We start from the raw sequence: 23,041 nt of genomic DNA, 5'->3' as shown, positions 1-23,041 counted from the left end.
TGTTGTATAGCGTTCCATAGAAAATGTTGATTCTGAAAGAAAAGGTTTTCTGACAAATCTGTTGGGGGTGTACTCATTTATGCTGAGCACTGTATGTGATATTTCATTTTTTTCTTCTTTTTATAAATTCTCAGACATTCATTAAATTCAGTTTTCACTTTGTCATTATGGGGTACCAAGTGTAGATTAATGAGAAAAAATACATTTAACCAACCGTAGTATCAGGCTGCAACATAACAAAATGTGAAGGGGGGTCGATTTACTTTATGAATGCACTGTATTTCCTGGATGTCCCTCAAATACATACAATTCAAGAATGCATGTGGTCGGTTGGCCATCAAATAAAATGAATAATGAAAGAATGTACTTTTGTGTGTGTGTAAAATATTTAAATTCTAAAACAGTGCAAACACTCAAACCCATTTGACCCTTTGCATTATCAGCTAATGCCAATTATGTAAACCATTCCGTATAACACATTGGGGTTGATTTACTAAAATTGGAGCGTGCAGAATCTGGTGCAGCTCTGCATAGAAACCAATCAGTTTTCAGTTTTTTTTGTCAAAGTTTGAGGAAGTCGATTGGCTACCATGCAGAGCTGCACCAGATTTTGCACTCTCCAGTTTTAGTAAATCAACCCTATTCTGTCTGGTGGAAACAACAGAGACAATATAAATAAAATGCATTTATTATACACACAATGCTGTTTATACATTATGTCTAAGCAGTCTTATAATATAGAATTTAAACATAAATCAGCATCAGTGCAATCTTACTAAAGCACAAATTAATATATGTTGATAAAAGAGCAGCAATAGTTTGAGATCTTCCAAATAGTAAACTAAAATAACTGTGGGCATATTGCCCTTTGTTGACAGGATGCAATCTCTACACTTAGTATATACAATAAATCCATTGTTTATTGGATCCACAAAGCAGTTTTGACATGGGGTTGATTTACTAAAGGCAAACAGGCTGTTTACTTTGCAAAATAATTTTCCATTTGCTTAGCAAACGTGGTGGAAATTCACTTGAGTAAAGAATACCCAATCGTCAAGAAAAACAGTATTTTTCCTTGCACATGATTAAATGGTAGAAGTCAGCACAACTTTACCTCCTTCACTAATCTAAGTAAAAGTTTCCCTACCAAGTAAAAATTCCCTTGCACAGTAAACAGCCTATTTGTCATTGGTAAATCACTGTCACTGTGAAAATCTCTTCAGAGCAATACAACCCGAACTCATAAAATCAAAAAAAGCTTTTCAGTGGAGTTGTTCAATTAGCTCATCGTCACACATTCCTTCTATAAAATTAAATTTTCAATAAAACAGAAAAAATAAATTATACCTCTACTGTCCATAGATTGCTAACGCATTGAAAGTGAGACTGGTGTTGTGTGTGCCATTTGGGAACCACCTAAAACCAACACTCTTTCATATTAAAATTGAAAAATAGACTAATGTCGATGCCATTTATATGGAACTACAGCCAGAAATGTTACTTATGCCTTTGCGCTGAGAAAATGTCATAGCCAATGTCACATTTTTATTGCCGTTTGTGTTCAGGTTGTAAAGGAGGGGGAAACTCCCCATTGGTGACACAGACCTCAATAAAAACTAGAGCGAATTGCAAACTATAAAATCAATCTAACTAGAGTTCTTCTTTAATGATTATACAACAGAAGACATACATTCCAGTTATTTTAAGTTAAGGGCAATTCTACTAACAATAGACAAAATTATTTTGGCAGGAGTGTGATTAAGTGTGATTAAGTTTGAGCCCCTTCAAGGACTTTGAAGTGTCTTGATTTTAGATCTCCTCATGCTCTTATGAAAAATTGTTTTTAGCTTTAGGAGTTAACTGGGTCAACTGGGCCAGCTGGATGCATAAGATATTCCGATAAAGAATCCACTAGGGCAGGCATCACTAAATAGCGGACCACGGGTCAGATGTGGACCGAGTCACTGTCCCATCCAGAGCTGGTTCTTCGTCGCCGCTGTCATCACAGCATGGCAGCCGTGGGACAATGCTAGACAGAGACCGGGAGGCAAAGCAGCTTTGGATGGAGAGCAGGGACTGCTGGAGTTTTCAAGTGTCCCAGCAGGTGATTGGTTGTCAGGATGAAGGGCGGTCCTAGCAACCCATCACCTGCTGGGACACTTGAAAAGGTAACCCTGGCAGTTCCTGCTCCTGCCCTTCATCCAAAGCTGCGGTTTCTCCCACCGTCTAGAGCTGTCTTGCCTCCTGCTCTGTATACCCGAGAAAGGTAGGAGTGAAGGGCGGAGTTGAGGGGTCTATGTAAATAGGGGGGCCAGATTTAGTGGGGGATCTGTAATGTGAATGGGGCAGAGCTGAGGGGGGCTGCAATGTAAATGTGAGGAGCAGAGCTGAGGGGGGGGGGGCTAAAAAATGAATGGGGGCAGAGTTGAGGGGGGTTGCAATATTAATGGGGGGCAAACCTTAGGTGGGCCGCAATTTGACAGGGGGGGGCAGCAATGTGAATGGGGGTGGCTTAGGTGCTGCAGTGTGAATGGGGGCAGAGCTGGGGAGGTGCAAAATGGGGATGTAAACGGGACTGAGGAAAACAAGATTGTGATTTTAGAGGAGGGGGCTGTGACGTAAATAATCTGAGTCATCGCACAAAAAGGCGATTCATTCGGACCTCGGATAGAAGAAACCTCGAACCTCTGTGAATTTTTATTCAATACCCCTGCACTAGGGCGTAGGTAACAACAATAGGGAAATAAGTGCATAATAAAAAAACTCATTACTAATAAAACTGAGGATCTTCACTAGAGCTATGATATCATTAATAATGCCCTGTAATAAACATAAGTGGTTAACACCAGAGCTGTTAAGTTTTCGAAGTATCAGATTTGGAATAAAGAAAACACCTAGCGATACGTATGCATCAAGAGAGAAGGCCACCTCTTGCCTTTTGAACAGTTTATACCCTTCCAACGATGCTGTCACAGAAGTTATGAAATGTGGGTAGTAGGACTGATCATCTGCAGTCTTGGGATGCAGGTAGCAATCTTCTTTGTACTCGGTCTGTGCTCCAGGATATGCAATAGTTTCAGAGATGTTAAAATCTGATGATCAGGGAAACCTTTAAAGGCATTTTAATTCATCTAGATGTTGATTAACTCCCTCTTTGTTTAGCAGTGTGAACGGAGATGATCATACTAGAATAAAAGAAATCATGAAGGAGCATATAAAATGGCATCATATCCCTTTGCCGTTTTACAATCATACAGAACAATAACCCAATCAAATACCTTCCATAAGATGACTGCCCATATCATCAGAACCCTGCGGTAGTATTATATCCTTTGTATTTCTGCAAAGGTAAACCTACCTTGATGTCAGTGAAAGATGCCTTCTTAGATCCTATTGCTTTTACAATGGCTCAGGAATACTGGTTTTGTGATCACCAGACCCAGCCGTATGCCATGATGTTCACAGTCTTGACTTAAATGACAACTTTGAGATGCTCATAATGTACAGTTTATCAGATTAGATCACAGAGATCCAGATTCAATTATGCTAAAGTGGGGAAATTAATAATTTGATCCCCTGCAGATTTTGTAAGTTTGCCCACTTACAAAGAAAAGAAGGGTATATAGGGCCGGATTCAGAAACAACTTACGACGGCGTATCTCCAGATACGTCATTGTAAGTCTGAGTGTGAGGCGTCGTATCTTGGCGCCTGATTCAAAGAATCAGATACGCCTCACGGTTGCCAAGATACGAGCGGCGTAAGTCTCCTACCCTGTCGTATCTTGGGGTGCATATTTACGCTCGCCGCTAGGTGGCGGTTCCGTTGATTTCCGAGTCGAATATGCAAATGACCTAGATACACCGATTCACAAACGTAGTTCCGTCCGGCGCATCTAGATACGCCGTTTAGGTAAGGCGTCGGTCCGGCGTAACTTTACCCCTCATAAAGCAGGGGTAAGTCATGTTAGGTATGGACGTCGGAAAAGCGTCGTATTTTACGTTGTTTGAGTAAGTCGTCCGTGAATGGGCGTAGGTTACGTTCACGTTGCCTAAACATTGAGCCGACGTATCTTAGGGAGAAAATTTGACGTGATACTGAGCATGCGCGCGCATGCGCCGTTCGTAAAGCGCGTCATTTAAGTGGGGTCACGAATAATTTACATACAACACGCCCACAACCAGCATAGTTTAAATTAGGCGGGCTTACACCGGCCCATATACGCTATGCCGCCGTAACTAAGGACACAAATTGTTTCTAAATACGGTACTCGCCTGACTTAGTTAAGGCGGCGTAGCGCATATGAGATGCGCTACGCCCGCAGAAAGATACGCGATTCTTTCTGAATCCGGCCCATAATGTTTATCATAGGTGTATTTTAAATGATAGAGACAGAATATCAACCAAAAATCCAGAAAAAACACATGATACAAATGTTATACATTAAGGTGCAGTTCAGTGAGTATAATGCTGGCCATACACAGGTCGAATTTCAAAATAACTTTTTGTGATCCGATGATTCCACCATTGATTTTGAAATTCGACCAACCAAACCTTCAGAGGTAAAAAAGGGCAAAGAAGGGTACCAAAGGGACCCAGGGACTGTTGTAATGGTGCAGATAGAGATTCACACAATCAAGGTTTTATGTAAAAATAGAAAAAACATTTTAACCACTTCCTTACTGGGCACGTATACCCCTTCCTGACCAGGTGAAATTTCAGCTTCTGGCACCGCGTCGCTTTATGTGACAATTGCGCGGTCGTGCGATGTGGCTCCCAAACAAAATTGGCGTCCTTTTTTCCCCACAAATAGAGCTTTCTTTTGGTGGTATTTGATCACCTCTGCAGTTTTTATTTTTTGCGCCATAAACAAAAAAAAGAGCGACAATTTTGAAAAAAAGACAATATTTTTTACTTGTTACTATAATAAATATCCCATTTAAAAAAAAAATATATATATTTTTTTTTCTCAGTTTAGGCCGATACGAATTCTTCTATATATTTTTGGTAAAAAAAAAAGAAATCGCAATAAGCGACTGGTTTGCGCAAAAGTTATAGCGCTTACAAAATAGGGGACAGAATTATTATTCATTTTTATTATAATTTTTTTTTACTAGTAATGGCGGCGATCTGCGATTTTTATTGGGACTGCGACGTTATGGCGGACACATCGGACACTTTTGACACATTTTTGGCGCCATTCACATTTATACTGCGATGAGTGCTATAAAAATGCACCGATTACTGTATAAATGTGACTGGCAGTGAAGGGGTTAACACTAGGGGGCATGGAAGGGGTTAAATGTATTCCCTGGGTGTGTTCTAACTGTGGGGGGTGACTGGGGGAGGTGACCGATGCTGTGTCCCTCTGTACAAGAGACACAGATCGGTCTCCTCTCTCCCTGACAGGACGTGGAGCTCTGTGTTTACACACAGAGCTCCACGTCTTGTCCCTGTAGCCGCCGATCGCAAGTGCCTGGCGGACATCGCGGCCGCCAGGCACGCGCATCGGTATCTCAGGAATGCGGCGGGCACGCACGCGCCGCCGGCACTCGCGCGCTCTCTAGTGGCCTGGAAGAGCGGAGGACGCATATATGCGTCCTGTTAGAGATTTAGAACCACCCTGCGGCCGCACATATTCGTACGGCCGTCGGGAAGTGGTTAATGAGACAATTATATGACATAGATATGATAAATAAATCTAAATCTTGATTAAATACACAATATGGAATCAAGACAAAGCATTGATTAGTCGATTAGCTCTACATGTTTCACTCTTTTGAGCTTCCTCAGGAGCGTTAACAGACAATGCTAGGTATCGAAAAAGAGAAAAGAGAAACATATAATTAATTGACTGTATAATTAATTGACTGTAAAGTAAATATACATATCAATATTTGAACGAAGGTAAATAAATATGTTATTATTCAGTATACAAAAAAGGAAACAAATTAGTAGGTTACATCAATTTAGGCAGAATATGCATGCTCAGCAATCTCAAACATAGATAACAAAGGCGCAAAATGAAGATAACTTACCCGAAGATAAAAATATCAAGAGAAAACCAGCATGTGCAGACAGCAACTCGCACAGGAAGAACTATAGCTTCCCAGAACCAGAAAGACCTTTTTTTTACAGTATATATATAATTTTTGTTTTCAGCATGTTATGCATTTATTTGCTTGGACAGTACTGGCATTTGGTGGTGCTGTGCCCAAGTTTTCCGGACCCAGATTTCTTTCGGGGGAACCATACGGACATGTAGGGACCTTTTGGGGTTAATTGGTTTAACCAATCCCTCCTTTATTTTCTCCTTTAGGTCCCTTCTTTTTGACCTATTTTGTCAGCCCATCCTCCGCAGCTCTTTGTCCTATTGCGCGTCTTTTTCCTCTTCATCACGCGCCTCTCACTTCAATTGTTTCCAATGTTAAAGTAGTATTGGAAGTTTTCCAGCTTCCAAGATGGCGCGGGTCGTTTCGGCGCCGCCTCCCGAGGCCTTTTTCGATTGGCCGTGTAGGCGGCGCTTTGGATTCGCTCCATCGGGTCAGCTGATGCTTACAGCTGAGGGATGGGTGTTGACGCGTTGGTCACGTGTCCGCATCGCGGCGGACGGATTCGTCAATCACCGCCGCGGTGGCCAATATAAAGCACAGTGCCGTCTATGGTGCCCAGCTGTCAGACCAGACACACTGATGTGAGGGACAGTCGTATCCCTCATGTTATCCAGGTTGCAAACTCTCTCCTTGGAACTTCCCAAACCAGGTAACCATTTAAAAAGCCTCTTTTTGGCTCCATTCTGACTTCTCCTCTATTGACTATACATAACCATTTCTACATATATTTTCTCTATTTAAAAACATTCATTTACACATGTATTTTTTCCATATAGTCAACACTATTGTGATCTACCTCTCAACACTTGGCTTGTATATTGCCTCTCTCTTCACCTAATCCCTATGTTGTGGGAAAACGCTGATTGGTTCAATGTAGATAGGCTCTTTTGCCCTAATAGACAGGTATTTATTTTATCTTCAACATATTTTTATAATATATTGGTACTAATTAAGAGAGCTATTTGGATACATATTTGCATATATATATCCTTTGTCCTTTGCGTACTTATCCACTAGGTGGCTTATATTGGCTATGGTCCTCTGGAGGTTCTTTCTGGTTCTGGGAAGCTATAGTTCTTCCTGTGCGAGTTGCTGTCTGCACATGCTGGTTTTCTCTTGATATTTTTACCTTTGGGTAAGTTATCTTCATTTTGCGCCTTTGTTATCTATGTTTGAGATTGCTGAGCATGCATATTCTGCCTAAATTGATGTAACCTACTAATTTGTTTCCTTTTTTGTATACTGAATAATAACATATTTATTTACCTTCGTTCAAATATTGATATAATTGACTGTAAATATAAGTAAATATACATATGTTTCTCTTTTCACTTTTTCGATACCTAGCATTGTCTGTTAACGCTCCTGAGGAAGCTCAAAAGAGTGAAACATGTAGAGCTAATCGACTAATCAATGCTTTGTCTTGATTCCATATTGTGTATTTAATCAAGATTTAGATTTATTTATCATATCTATGTCATATAATTGTCTCATTAAAATGTTTTTTCTATTTTAACATAAAACCTTGATTGTGTGAATCTCTATCTGTACCATTACAACAGCCCCTGGGTCCCTTTGGTACCCTTCTTTGCCATTTTTTACTTCTCATTACTTATTGGGGTGAGGTGCTTCTGACAATTGATATTTATCCACAAAATTCTATTTTGTCAACCAAACCTTTAATTTCACCTCTTGTTCCTACAGAAAAGAATTTTCGTGTCTGGGAACCTTCTTTTCTTTCCGGGAATTTTCTTTTCTTGCACATTTCTTTTTCAATTACATTTCTCGCACGATTCTCCCATCATTGATTAAAAAATGGTTTGTTTTTTCAAAAAATATCCAACATGTTGGATTATTAAAATTCGATGGCCGCACGAAAATCGGCTGTTGCTGCAGCCTACTATTGGTGCGAAATACGAACGAAAATTCTTAGATAAGATTTTTGAAAGAAAGATCTTTAATTTTTTGACCCGTGTATGGCCAGCATAAAATAAGTAGTTGAAGGTGCTCCTAACGACAACTCATTATGTGTATAAAAGACACCTGTCCACAGAATGTCTTTCTTCCATTCAAAACTCACCATCCTGGGCAAGACCAAAGAGCTGTCGAAGGACATAAGGGACAAGAATGAACCAAGTTGGTCATGATGGGCAAGGCTGCAGATGGGCAGTGATCAGGCTGCAATGATGGGCAAGGCTGCAGATGGGCACTAATCAGGCTGCAACGATGGGAAAGGCTGCAGATGGGCACTAATCAGGCTGCAATGATGGGAAAGGCTGCAGATGGGCACTAATCAGGCTGCAATGATGGGCAATGGCGAGGTTGCAGGTGGGCACAGAACCCTTATTTTACGTCAAAATTCTTTATTTAAAAAATATCAAGGTGCATGTTATAAGCCTGTGCGATAAATACGGTATATATTTTTTAGACAAAATTATTTTTGGTGGTTTAAAAGAGAAGTGCAGGCTTTAATAAAATAAAAAAAAATAAAAAACACATACATGTTCACCTAGGATGCTGCCAATGCGGCATCTGTCCCCCACTGCTTCTAAGACCAAGAACTGCTCGATCAACGACCGCTGATCACTCAGTTCTCCTTCTTCAGTGAGCAGAGAGCTCTCTGCTTTGCTCCTTCAGCACTTACTGGAGCACCGGGCTGTGCAGGAGAAGCTGGCTTAAGCTCTCCTTAGCATGCTGAGAGACTGAGCCAGCAGCCTGTCAGGCATCTGGGTGGATCCTGACATTAAAGAGAGCCTGGACAAGCTGAGGGGTGTCAACCAGCAGCAGACTTTAGCACATTGTTGGCTAAATATGGATCATAGGGGTGCAGAACAAAGTTATGGCCCTACTTCTCCTTTAATAGCCACTGGGATTTTTTTACTGTACAAAAAAGTAAACAGATCAAACATTAACTGGTTCCCAACCGACTCGCGTAGAAGCCGGTCGAGGGAACACACATTTAACCCCTTGATCGCCACCTAGTGTTAACCCCTTCCCTACCAGTGCCATATACACAGGCCCCGTCCAGCAGATAAAAATTTGTAAGCATGCTAACAAATCTATCCGCTGGAATCAGGTCCAGCGGATCGATCCGGTGGTCTGTACAGACTCACCGGATCGATCCGTCCGAACCCGTCCCTCGCATGCGTCGTAATGATTCGACGCATGCGTGGATTTCCTTATATGACAGCGTCGCGCACGTCGCCGCGTCATCATCGCGGCGACGGCGCGACACGTCACTGCGGTTGAAATCCGTGCAGATTTGGATCCGATGGTGAGTACATGCCAACGGATCCAAATCCGCCAGAGGATTTATCCGCGGATACGGTCCGGCGGACCGTATCCGCGGATCAATCCTATCGTGTGTACCAGGCCACAGAATTCTGTGCATTTTTATAGCACCGATTGCTGTATAAATGTCAATGGTCCCAAAAATGTGTCCAATCTGTCTGCCGCAATGTCGCAATACTGCTAAAAATCATAGATCACCGCCATCAAGAGTAAAAAAAAACAATAATAAAAATGCCATAATTCTTTCCTATACTTTGTAGACGATATAACTTTTGCGCAAACCAATCAATATACGCTTATTGCGTTCTTTTACAAAAAATATGTAGAAGAATATATATTGACCTAAACTGATGAAGAAATGTGTCTTTTAAAAACTTTTTTGGGGTATATTTATTATAGCAAAAAGTAAAAAATATTTTTTTTCAAAATTGTCCCTCTTTGTGTTTAGCGGAAAAAAAACCCGCAGAGGTGATCAAATAACACCAAAAGAAATCTCCATTTGTTGGAAAAAAGGACGCAAATTTTGTTTGGGTACATCAGTGCATGACTGCGCAATTACCAGTTAAAACAACGCAGTGCCAAATTGTAAAAAGTGCTCTGGTCAGGAAGGGGGTAAAACTTTCCCGGGGCTGAAGTGGTTAAAAAGAAAAAAAAAAGCTTTAGAGTTGTATAGAATATTTGTAGTATACTGTAGTTGAAATTTATGAATCCTAATGTTTTGTCGATCACATTTAAGGCTACAAAATGCTAAGACCATATAAACACCCCAAAATTACCTCTTCTTGAAAAGTAGACATCCACAGTAATTTAGTAAGAGGCATGATGAGTTTTTTTTGAAGTTCTAATTTTTTGCTACAATTCTTTGATAAACCAAGTAAAGATTTATTTTTTTCACATAGTTGTCATTTCCACAAGATAGTTCTTCTATGCAGCATAGCCATACTTACAATTACACTCCAAAACACATTTTGCCACTCCTACTGAGTATGGGGATACCACAAGTCTGGGGCTTTTTTGATGCCTAGCCACATAAAGGGGCCCAAAATCCAAGGTGTACCTTCAGACTTTCAAGGAGTACAAATTATAAATTTGATTACCTGACTACCTATCATATTTGCTGAGGCCCTGAAGTGCCAAGATAGTCAAGAAATCTGCAAAATGACCACATTTTGGAAAGCAGACATCCCAAGATGAAAAGGTATACCTTGGGCACTGGCTGTGATCAAACACTGGAAACACTGGCTGTAATCAAGGGCTTGCTCCAACTAGGTAGGGGAACTGTGATCAGGTAGAACAGGTGTACAGGAGTCCTGTGATCAGGTTGGGGTACTGTGATTTGAACACAAACACTGGTTGCTTTGAGCAACCAGCTATCCCTTTTCACTGCTTGTCCCAGCCAGTGTTTACACTTGAATTTGCGGAGATTGGTCACAGTGATTGCATGGAACAGAGCCACTTTCATTGTGCCTGTCCTATCATAGGACAGGCACAACTGCAAAGAAGAAAAGATGCAAGGATAAATTCACTTGGAACATTTTTTTTTAATTACAGCCACGCCTCATGTAGTGATTAAATGCAAATACCGCTTAAAGGTCAGCTCCAGACAAACTTATTTTTCAGTTTAGAATGTTACAGGGTTAGAACCTGTAAAGATTTTACTACAGTCTCCACTTTATCTAAGGTGATTTCCCCTCACTTTCTTATCCTCTGAACAGGATAAGCTCAGCAGCCGCTCAGCACAACATAGTTACATAGTTATAGTTAGTCAGGTTGAAACATCTGGAAGACCGTTAGGATCAAAGCAGTAGCAGGGGCTAGTACAGTGATTCTCAGTTTCCACAGGCATCAGCCACGTATGGAGTATGTACTGTATGCATACATTGATCCAAGTTGAACCAACTTAACTTTGCAGACAAAAAAATATATACATTTATACCTGGAATTCAGCTTTAAAAGGCCATAGAATGGTCCAAATATTACATCTTGCATAACAAAAACATTTCCATAGAACGGAGGATGAAGCAATATAGTTCATATTACAGTGGAACCTCGGATTACGAGCATAATCCGTTCCAGGAGAATGCTCGTAATCCAAAGTACTCGCATATCAAAGCGAGTTTCCCCATTGAAGTCAATGGAAACGAAAATAGTTTGTTCTGCATTGACTTCAATGGCATTCAATACTGAATGCGGCCAGAGGCGGGGGTAGGGCGCCGGAGAGATACTACAGTATCAAATGTCAAGGTTCCATCTATGGAAATAATGGCGCTTGAGCACTTGTAGACCTTTTCTTTTTTTTTTTTTCTCTCCACTTCAGACTCCACCAAAGATATAAAAAAAGGATCTATTGGGCGAGGAGAGGACCACGCTCCTGGCCCATACTTCACTTGCCTATGTCCTTTCCTCTATGGTATCGTATCATGAGTGGTTCACTATCATTTTAATTTGGTTTTTAATTATTTTCTCTTTTTTTATATATATATATATATATATATATATATATATATATATATATATATATATATATATATATATATGTATATATATATATTATATTCATTTTCATAAGAGCAACAAGACACTCCGCATCTGAGTGGAAAAAAAAAAAATACACTTTCATCCCCTCCCCTTCCTCCCCCCCCCCCCCAACCTCCCCTGCCAGTTTCTTTATCCTTTTCTCAAATTTCAGTACCTTTTAGATGCCATTCTTGTACAGTCCCTCCCCTCTCTTCATCCTATCCATTGCGCCCTAGCTCTCGCCGGACTACTAGAGAGAGACCGCTCGGGCTCTCTCCTGCCCGCTCGACCTCTCCCCCATCACTCCCCCATCAGTCACCTTTTCTAAGCCATAATGTGCAGTGTGGGAGCCACACTGCAAAGAGTACGATTTGGATTTCCCCAAAAGTTCAGTTTTAAGAAATGCTGCTTGAATTCTAAAAACATGGGGCTAAATGAGTGTAATAAAAGACCATTCAAATGTCAACAGCTGGGCAGAGTACTTGTGATAATATTAAATCATCTACACCACAAGAGCTCAGAAATGCTAAGGTGTAAAGTCTAAACAACCGCACTGCATATCAGTAGTAATCGGTTTGGTTTACAATCTAATAGACATGCTATACAGGGTAAAATATTAACTTTGCCATTTATGGCCTAGACATTACACAAATACTTCAAAAGCAAAAATGTCACTGTGGTCTTACATTTATATTAGTTAGAGGAACTTTTTGACACATACCTTTACCTATAACTTTTCTAAACAGGGTCTTTATATTGAAAGCTTGTTTGCTACAACCTGCTGTGCCAACTCATCAGAACAGGAACCAAACTTGATAAGTAGTACATTGTGTAGGCTAGAAAACTGACACTCTAGGCCTTGTGTGTTGTAACCATGGAGACCAATTTTTCAACTTTTTATGGGTATCTTGTGTAATGACTATACATTTCTCATTAATAATAATTAGACAAATAATTGCACAAATACTGATACCGAGGATTTGCATGAGTACTTGTACTCGTGTAAATGCTCTGATGCCCAATCCGATACCTCGGCAGTCAGGGGATGATCAGTGTGGCAGTGCATTATTGTTGCAGGTGGATGATCAAAATCTGATTTGTATCTTAGTGCAAACTTTTGGGAAAATCAGTGGGTAGGGAATGACATCTGGGGGTCCATATTTCACTGCATTTTACAGAGAATTACAGAGCTGCAGATTGAACAGAAAAGGTAATTTTTAATAGCATTCAATTACAATATGACATGAGTTGCAATTGTATAGCTATATTTTGTTTTATCTGCCAATTTTTTTCCCCCGAAAGTGGAATTACCCTTGAAGTACCAAATTAAAGCGGAGGTCCGGCGGTAAAAAAAAAAAAAAAAATTAAAAGTCAGCAGCTACAAACACTGTAGCTGCTGACTTTAAATAAGCAGACTTACCTGTTCAGGTTTATAGGTGAGTAATTGGTGATGTTAGTAGAAAAAATCAATAATAAAAATGATCATTCCAAAGAATAAACAATTTAAGGAATAAATAAGAGAAAATCACCACGCTGCAAATAGTCCAGAAATTAATGAATGATTGCACTTAATTTTCTCTTAATTGTCCCACAAGTGAAAATGTGAAAAAAACTAAAAAAAGAAAAGATGACACGGAAAATCCATATAAAAAAGATCCATAAAGATTTCCAAGACGGTGAAGATAGGGTGATGAAAGATGAAATTCCACACTGCACCCGTGCTTATAAAATGCCTCCTTACCGCAATTAAAGACTGTATCTCACCAGTCTCATAAAGCCTATGGGAATTGAGGTATCCCACAACCCATCCACCTGGATGATCAGAGGGCTCAGCATAGGATCCGAACGGAACCGTGGATAATGAAAGAGAAAGGGATTCTCATAGTGTATACCGTTTAAAATCACAATCGATATTTATTAAAAGTTGCACTTACAGTTAAGTAGTGTATAATAGGCAGTAACAAGCAGTCACAGAAAAAAGTCCTTCTCCGATGCTCCAATGCTACGATGCTTCCTCGCTGTAGCATTGGAGCATCGGAGAAGGACTTTTTTCTGTGACTGCTTGTTACTGCCTATTATACACTACTTAACTGTAAGTGCAACTTTTAATAAATATCGATTGTGATTTTAAACGGTATACACTATGAGAATCCCTTTCTCTTTCATTATCCACGGTTCCGTTCGGATCCTATGCTGAGCCCTCTGATCATCCAGGTGGATGGGTTGTGGGATACCTCAATTCCCATAGGCTTTATGAGACTGGTGAGATACAGTCTTTAATTGCGGTAAGGAGGCATTTTATAAGCACGGGTGCAGTGTGGAATTTCATCTTTCATCACCCTATCTTCACCGTCTTGGAAATCTTTATGGATCTTTTTTATATGGATTTTCCGTGTCATCTTTTCTTTTTTTAGTTTTTTTCACATTTTCACTTGTGGGACAATTAAGAGAAAATTAAGTGCAATCATTCATTAATTTCTGGACTATTTGCAGCGTGGTGATTTTCTCTTATTTATTCCTTAAATTGTTTATTCTTTGGAATGATCATTTTTATTATTGATTTTTTCTACTAACATCACCAATTACTCACCTATATTGCTGGTTTGTCACTTATTAGCGCTGCATCCCCTTTTTTTTGTTTTTATGTTTGTAAAATTGTGGTACACAATTTAATGCTAGCTGCTCTTCATTAATATAACTATTAATTTTTATTGTTACACCTTTTAATCACTCAATTAATTCAGCGCAGCGCCAACCTTAGGGTTTTTTGTTTTGTTTTACCTGTTCAGGTTGCCCGCAATGTCAGCCGCCCGAGGCAGATCCGTCTCTTGGACCGGGACCCGGCGCCATCAATAGTCACTAAGGGAAACAGGCAGTGAAGCCTTACGGCTTCACTGCTCATTTCCTACTGCACATGCGCGAGTCGCGTGGCCTTTTCTGAATGGGAACAACGTCCTGTGTGTCCCAGAAGGCAGTGCACCTCCATTTCCCAGGAGGCAACCCAAGGAGGAGAACACAGAACCTCACAGAGGAAGAGGCAGATTAGGACGATATGCCTAGTAACAGCAATTTCTGGTAAGTATAAATGTATTTTTATTTTTGAGCCTTTTTAGCTATTTTTTTAGGGTGGACCTCCACTTTAACTAGATTATAAACCCTTATCCACAAACATTTGCGCCTTAGAGCAGGACCACCAGATATGTGACATTGTATCTTCCTCTCAGCACAGATGAAGAGTGTAAAGAATAATTGGAGACATTTACCCTACAAAAACTATCATACAACACACTTAATTTTTACAAATGAGTAAGCTACCTTGCTGTGCCTACACATACCTTCATAGTGTTTCCAAATGTAGTAGTCAAGGCTCAAGTAATAGTCTGACCAGTTTCTGAATTTCTTCCCTCTGTTGGTAGATATAGATTTGTGTATCCCACAGCATATTAACTAACACTGCATCACTAACTTCATCCAGCATCACATCTGTTTGCAACTGTGGACTTAATCTGTATTGTAAAAATGAAATTGAGAAAATAGTGCTGTTGTAATTGTTAAGTAGACATATAGCTGTGTGTGTAGGAAAATCAGTTTATATGCAGATTTAGCTTTCCCCACCGAGAATTATGCTTTTATATGATTTATGACTAATGCACTTTATTTTCATCTTAAAAAGTATATCTGAACCCATAAACTGTAAAGATTACATCTTAAATATAGTGGCAGCCTTAGTTTTACTTTTAAGGCTCTCACTTTTACCTGGTAATCCTGGGAATAATAGGATTTTTAGACAGCTTACCTGTAAAATCCTTTTCTTGGAGTACACCACGGGACACAGAGAATAAGTCTTTACATAATGGGTTATATACTCACCAGAGGTGATTGGACACTGGCACAACCAATCAGAGTCAGTTCCCCTCCATATAGCCCCTCCCATCCAGGAAGTACCTCAGGTTTGTAGAAAAGCAATAAGGTTCTCCCATAAGAAGGGTGGGACCTCTGTGTCCCGTGGTGTACTCCAAGAAAAGGGTTTTACAGGTAAGCTGTCTAAAAAATCCTATTTTCTTTATCGTACTCCACGGGACACAGTCTTTACAAAATGGAACTTCCCAGAGCAATGCTCTATATGAAGGGGGGGGGGATACAGATCAAGCAGGCCACCCAGGACTAGAAGCTTTATACCGCTGCCTGCAGCACACTTCGCCCAAAGACGGCATCCTCCTGTCCTCTCACGTCCACTTGATAGAATGGAAAATGTGTGGACTGAGGACCAAGTTGGAGCTTTGCAGATCCAAGTCACTGAAGCCTGGTGGTGGGCTGCCCATAAAGCCCTGGTAGAGTGCGTCCTAACAGAAAAAGGAGAAATCCTATTCTTTAAACCATAGGCTTGAAAAAATTGTCTGTCGAATCCACCTGGAGATAGTGGATCTTGACGCCGCTTGTCCCCTCTTGGGACCATCTGGCAAAAAAAAAAAAAAAAAAACATCCGTTTTGCGTATTTGAGCGGTTGCCTGCAGATAGACCTTTACTGCTCTCACGAGATCTAGAGAGTGTAATAATTTTTCCTCCGCTGTCTGTCGACCTGGAAAAAAATGAAGGCAGGACAACGCCCTGATTTAAATGAAAACCCGACACCATCTTAGGTAAAAAGGCAGGATGAGGTCGGAATACAATGTTGTCTTTATGACAAACTAAATAAGGCTCTTTGCAAGAAAGAGCTGCCAATTCAGATACTCTTCTAGCCGAAGAGATAGCAATCAAAATGCCAACTTCCTGCTTAAAAGAATCAGCGGAATGTGGCGAATAGGTTCAAAAGGTTGCTTCTACAACACTGATAACACTAGATTCAGATCCCATGGGCACAAGAGAGACTTGACTGGCGGATTGATCTGCAGTACCCCCTGAATGAAATCCCACACTAGGGAATGAGATGCCAGTGGTCTTTGAAAGAAGACTGATAGAGTTGATATTTGACCCTTAAATGGTACTAAGGGCTAATTTCATATCCACTCCTAGCTAGCAAAGGGCAATAATCCTATTTATGTCATATCACACCATGAAACATATGCTTTCCAGACTCTGTAGTAATTAAATCTGGAGGGTGGCTTTCTGGCATTAATAAGTGTAGAAAGCACTGGACCTGAGATCCCTCTCTTCTTTAGAATGTGGGTCTTAGAAGCCAAGCCGTCAAACTTAGCGTTTGTAAGGAAGGATGGAACACTGGACCTTGCAACAGCAAGTCGTGGTGAAGAGGAAGCTTCCAAAGTGTTCCTACCGCCATCTTTATGATCTCGGCGTACCAAGGTCTTCTGGGCCAATCTAGGGCCACTAAGATTACAGGAATTCTTTCCCTTTTGATTCTGCAGAGCAGCCTTTGTAAGAGAGCAATCGGAGGGAAAGCATAGATCAGTGAGAACTGATTCCACGGAACCACCAGCGCATCCGATCCTTAGGCCAGAGGATCTCTTGTCCTGGACATAAAGTTGTCCACTTTCCTGTTGAACCTGGAGGCTAACAGGTCTACATTCGGGGTCCCCCATCCCTAGCATATGGCCTGAAAGATCTCGGGGTGGAGACCATTCTCCTGGTAAAAGCTGCTGGCGACTCAGATAGTCTGCCTGCCAGTTTTCTACCCCTGGAATGAAGATTGCAAAGAGACAAGGAACATGTTTTTCTGCCCATTTTAAAATGCGATTCACGTCCCTCTGGGCGCCCAGACTGCGGGTGCCTCCTTGGTGATTGATGCAAGCTACTGCTGTAGCATTGTCGGATTGAATCCGAACTGGGTGACCGTGTAACCTGCTTGTCCAGGTTTTGAGGGCTAAGTATACTGCCCGTAACTCGAAGTATGTTGATGGGCAGACTTCTTTCGGTATTAGCCCAGGTTCCCTGGGCTGAAGCCTCTTCCAACACAGCTCCCCAGCCTATTAGGCTGGCATCTGTAGATATCACCCTTCAGGTGACCGGGAGGAAGGATCTTCCTTTTTGCAAGTTTTTGGTCTTTAACTGAAGCTTTGGCGCACTTGTGAGGACAGGCGCATGGGTAAATCCAGTGCTTGGATCTTTTTGTTCCAAGCGGCTAGAATGCTGCCCTAAAGTAGTCTCGAATGAAACTTGGTGTAAGGGACAGCCTCAAAAGAGGCTACAATCTTGCCTAATAGTTGCATGCAAAGGCGTATCGAAGGTTTCTTCTTTGCCTTGACCTCCTGGATCAGGTCCTTTAGCGACCTGATCTTTGGCGCAGGTAATAATACCCGGCTTTGGGCTGTATCTTTGATCATGCCCATATACTCTACCCTTCTTTGGGCTTGTAGAGAGGATTTTTGTAAGTTTACAATCCATCCTAAGTGCTCCAGGTATTTTATAGTGGTGAGCACAGCGTGGTCTAATCCTGCCACGGACTCATCTATTATGCCGCGTACACGCCATCACTTTATGTGATAAAAAAAACGTCATTTTTAAAAACGTCATTTAAAATGACCGTGTGTGGGGAAAACGTTGTTTTAGGTCTTCTAAAAAACGACAAAAAAAAAATTCGAACATGCTTCAATTTTTTGGGTCGTTTTTCAAAACGTAGTTTTTTGTGTAATTTAAAACGATAGTGTGTGGGCAAAACGATGTTTAAAACGACATTTTTAAACCCGCGCATGCTCAGAAGCAAGTTATGAAGCGAGCTTCAATGGAAAAGAGTGCTGAACGTAACTGCGCTTTGCTAGAGCATTTTGAAAAAACGATGGTGTGTAGGCAACGTCGTTTTTGAAAATGACGTTTCAAAAACGTCGTTTTTTTACTTCACAAAAAATGTCATTTTTTTTCATCACATAAAGTGATGGTGTGTACGCGGCAATACAAGTAGATCGTCTAGATAGGCTGTTATCGTTATGCCTTGTGCTCTGAGATTACACAACAGAGGAGCCAGTACCTTTGTAAATACCCGGGGTGCGGTAGCCACACCAAAGGGTAGAGCCACAAACTGGAAGTGGATGAATAGGTACATGTAAATATGCGTCCTTGATGTCTATGGACGCCATGAATTCTCCACCTTGTAGGGTGGCGGCCACTGATCGAATAGTTTCCATTCGGAAATGGCGAATATTCAGAAACCGATTTAGTGCTTAGATCCAGAATGGGTCTGATGTCTTCATTCGGTTTTGGGACCACAAAGAGTAAAAACCTGAACCTTGCTCCTTTAAGGGTACTTCTGTAAATACCCCTTGGGATAGTAAGTGATCCAATCCTTTGAAAAAGGACACTCTTTTTAGAGGATCTTTGGAGAGTCTTGAGCTTTGGAAATGGGAACATGTGATCTCTTGAAATTCCAGTTTGTACCCTATGGATACTGTGGATACTACCCATCTGTCTTGGATTTCTGTCTGCTGTGCCGCTGAAAACTGACAAAGCCGTCCCCTCACTCGACCGAGCGGGGGTGCCTCTTCATGCAGAGGCTTTGGGGTTTTGCTTGTTAGCCTTTGAACCCCACTGCTTCTGGTTTCTTTGGGCCTGGTCTTCTTTAGCTTTTGTGGCTGGCTGAAAATGCTGTCGCCACTGGCTGGAAGTAAATTTACCAGGAGCCGGGGAGAGAGAACGTTTAAAACAAGGTCGCTTATTTTTCATCTTCTCAGGTAATAGCAATGTTTTTCCGCTGCAAATCTTTTGGATATACTTCTCCAAATCTTCCCCAAAGAGGCGTTCGCCATGAAAAGGGAAACTAGCCAGAAGCTTTTTGCATGGTGCTTCTGCAAACCAATGCTTAAGCCAAAGGATTCTGCGCATATGCACCAACTGGAGTGTAAAACGAGATGCTTCCAGGATTTAATCTCTCATAGCATCTATTGTAAAACATAAGGCTTTAGGCAAATCTTCCCATGATTTGAACTGTTCTGGAGTTAACTCATTCAGTCCTTCCTTTATCCGGTCCTTAATGACCTGACACATGCCTACTGCTGCTACCGCAGGCTGGGCAACTTATCCTGCTAGCAGGAAGGAAGACTTGAATAAGGATTCCAGTTTTTTCTCTGAAGGATCTTTGAACACTTGTACGTCATCCACGGGACAAGTCAGGTTCTTTTTTAAACAAGCTATAGCTGCATCTACAGCAAGCAGACTAAATTTCTTTGTAAATTCTTCCTCCATAGGATAAAGAATATCAAACTTCTTAGGAGGAGAGAAATGCTTGTCTGGATGTAACCAATCTGCAAACATTAATTTCTTTAGTAGCGGATGAACTGGGAAGAGTAAGTACTCTGCAGGGTTTTTAATGAACCCAGGGAGGAGACAGGCGATTCAGTTAACTCCAAAGTAGGTAACCTGAATGTAGTACGTACGACTTCAGCATAAATATTGTACCTGTGACCTTAGCATCTGGGAAGCAGAAAAGGGTTCCTCTGAAATCCCTGATCCATCTGACTTCGCATCCCTCTCCTCTGCAGGTGTAACCTCATCCTCATCCCTCTCCTCCTCAGATTTTTCTGAAAGGGGATCAATAAATCACTGAAAGAGATCTGCTTCGCTTTCTGTCCATCTTAAAGGATTAACGTAGCGATCTGTCCTTCTAGTTTTCCTATGGCTGCAAAAAAAGCTGAGTTAGACTTACCGGTAACTCCTTTTCTGAGAGTCTTCCAGGACAGCCCATGAGACCTAGGGCTCCTCCTACCAGGACAGGAAACATGTTACCCCCACCAGATAAAAGGCCCCATGTCAGTCTTCTTGAGAACCGTAGGACTTCCCTGAAAAACATATGCATAATACACATAACTGCCATACAAAACCGGGTGGGAATCCAGCTGTCCTGGAAGACTCTCAGAAAAGGAGTTACCGGCAAGTCTAACCCAGCTTTTCTCCCAAGCGTCTTCCAGGACAGCCCATGAGACGATGAGCTAAAACTTACCAGTCTAGGGTGGGACAACTGCCTGAAGGACATTTCGACCAAACGCCTGTTCTTGAGCAGATAGCAGATCCGATAATGTTTAATGAAGGTCGAATAACTGGACCATGTGGCAGCCAATCAAGCCAAAAGGGAGACAAAGCTCTTGTTGAATGCGCAGTGACAAAAGGTGTAGGAACTTCTCTAATTTTGTAAGCTTCCGAGATGGCTTGCTTTATTCATCTAGCCAATGTGGCTTTAGATGCACTCTTACCCTTTTGCTCACCTGAAAAAAGAACAAATAAAGTGTCTGTTTTCCTAAAGGTCTTGGTGACCTCCAGATAGACGAGAAGGAAAAAAACTCACATCTAAAAAACTAAACTTCCTATCTTGGCCGCCCTGTGGCAAACTACAAAAGAATGGCAGTACAATGTCCTGCGATCTCTGGAATCTACTGGCCAACTTAGGTAAAAAAACCTGAATCCTCAAAAATCGTGAGGAATGGCTCACTCACTGATAAGGCCTGTAACTCGCTTACTCTACGAGCTGAGGTAATTGCTACAAAAAAAAATGTTTTTTAAAGTAAGTAACTTAATAGAGATATCCTCTAGGGGCTCAAAAGGAAACTCTACCAGAGTTTGAAGTACCAGGGACAGATCCCAAGTTGGACAACTTCTCACCACTACTGGCCTGGCACTAGAAATGTATTTGAAGAATCTAGCTAACATGGGATTTTCCAAAAGAGAAAACTGGAGGAAAACACTGATAGCTGCCGCCTGTACCTTTAAGGAACTAACTGAAAGACCCTTGTCGACACCCTCCTGAAAAGATTCCAAAATAGAAGGAACATCATGCGTTGATCTTTGGTTTTCAGACAACCATGAATTAAACTTTTTCCAAACTTTGGAATATATGCTCTAGTGACTGGTTTTCTGCAATTCACCAGAGTCTTGATTACTTTGTCAGAAAACCCCTGAGCCCTCAGTATCTTTTCTTCAGATACCAAGCCGTCAAGTTTAAGTAAACCACCTGTGGGTGTGATACTGGACCCTGTGATAGCAAATCCTCTCTCTCCTGAAGCCTCAGTGGAGGGTCCGAGACCAGAGTCTGTAGCAGGGAAAACCATGGCCTCTTGGGCCAAAAGGGGGCGATCAAAATAAGGTCTGTTTTTTCTAGTAGAAACTTCCAGGGCACTTCTGGAATTAGTCTGATTGGCGGGAAGGCGTAGCAGGTCAAATGGCCACAGATTTGCCAGAGCATCGATCCCTAATGATTGATCTGCTGGGTTCAGAGAAAATAACTCCTCTGTCTTGCGGTTGTCGAACAAATCTGCTTCGGGACAACCCCATTTGTCGGTGATCTCCGCAAATACCTCTGGATGAAGCGACCAATTGTCTCGCTCCACCTTGTGGCGACTGAGATAGTCTGCCAGACAGTTTTGCACCCCCTTAAGGTACACTGCTGTAATTGAGGCTAGATTCTCTTCTGCCCATGACAACATTTTCTGGGCAATCAATTGAAGAATCCAAATCCTCGTGCCTCCCTGTTTGTTGAAGTACACAACCGTCGCTATGTTGTCGCATAGGATCTGGAGATTGTGACCCCTGATTTCCGACTGAAAAACCTGCAGGGCTCTCTGAACCGCTAGAAGCTCTCTTTGGTTCGATAAAGCTTTTGCTTCCCTCAAGGACCATTTTCCCTGTGCGACTTTGTCGCTGAGGTGGGCTCCCCATCCCCAGGAACTCACATCCGTTGTGATCCTCTGGGATACAGGAATGGACCATGGCAGGCCTCTTGTTAGGTGAATATCTGTCCTCCACCACCACAAGCTTAATTTTACCTTGGTAGGTAACAAAACTCTTGACTCCAGAGACCTTGCATCTCCATCCCAGTTTTTCAGAAGAAACATCTGCTTGAAACTGCTTGAAACTGAAAGACGAATTTCTGTTCACATTTTGACTGCTATTCTCAAGAATCTTTGGAATGCTGGATGGATCGTGACATGCAGATAAGCATCCCTTAAATCCAAAGTGGCCATGAAGCAGTTTGGGTAAAGCAGGCTTTTGATTGTGAACACTGTCTCCATACGGAAGTGCTTGTACCTGATTGATCAGTTTAGAGACCGAAGATTCAGAATAAGCCGATACTTTCCTGACGTCTTTCGGATAACAAAAATATGGGAATAAAACTCTTTGCTCTGATCTGAGCGGGGAACAGGAATCAGGACTTTCTGATCTAGCAAGTCTCCTATTTGGAGACCCA

The 23,041-nt window shown here is 41.5% G+C and overlaps 1 protein-coding gene across 4 annotated transcripts in view; it reads right to left on the bottom strand.

The window, feature by feature from the left end:
• Window positions 1-672: 672 nt before the first annotated feature.
• Window positions 673-23,041, bottom strand: part of PLA2G6 (phospholipase A2 group VI) — a 157,083-nt gene continuing 134,714 nt past the window's right edge. For all 4 annotated transcript variants that reach the window (XM_040359537.1, XM_040359540.1, XM_040359535.1 and 1 more), the window contains 3 exons: window positions 15,255-15,425; window positions 1,115-3,185; window positions 673-1,074 (listed from right to left, as the gene is read on the bottom strand). In XM_040359537.1, the coding sequence (XP_040215471.1) occupies window positions 15,281-15,425 (145 nt within the window). In that variant the 3' untranslated portion in view covers window positions 673-1,074; window positions 1,115-3,185; window positions 15,255-15,280. The remainder of the gene's footprint in view (window positions 1,075-1,114; window positions 3,186-15,254; window positions 15,426-23,041) is intronic.

This window comes from Rana temporaria, chromosome 7 (genome assembly GCF_905171775.1).
Source record: "Rana temporaria chromosome 7, aRanTem1.1, whole genome shotgun sequence".
Classification (NCBI taxonomy): domain Eukaryota; kingdom Metazoa; phylum Chordata; class Amphibia; order Anura; family Ranidae; genus Rana; species Rana temporaria.
This window is presented reverse-complemented; position numbering and strand designations above follow the sequence as displayed.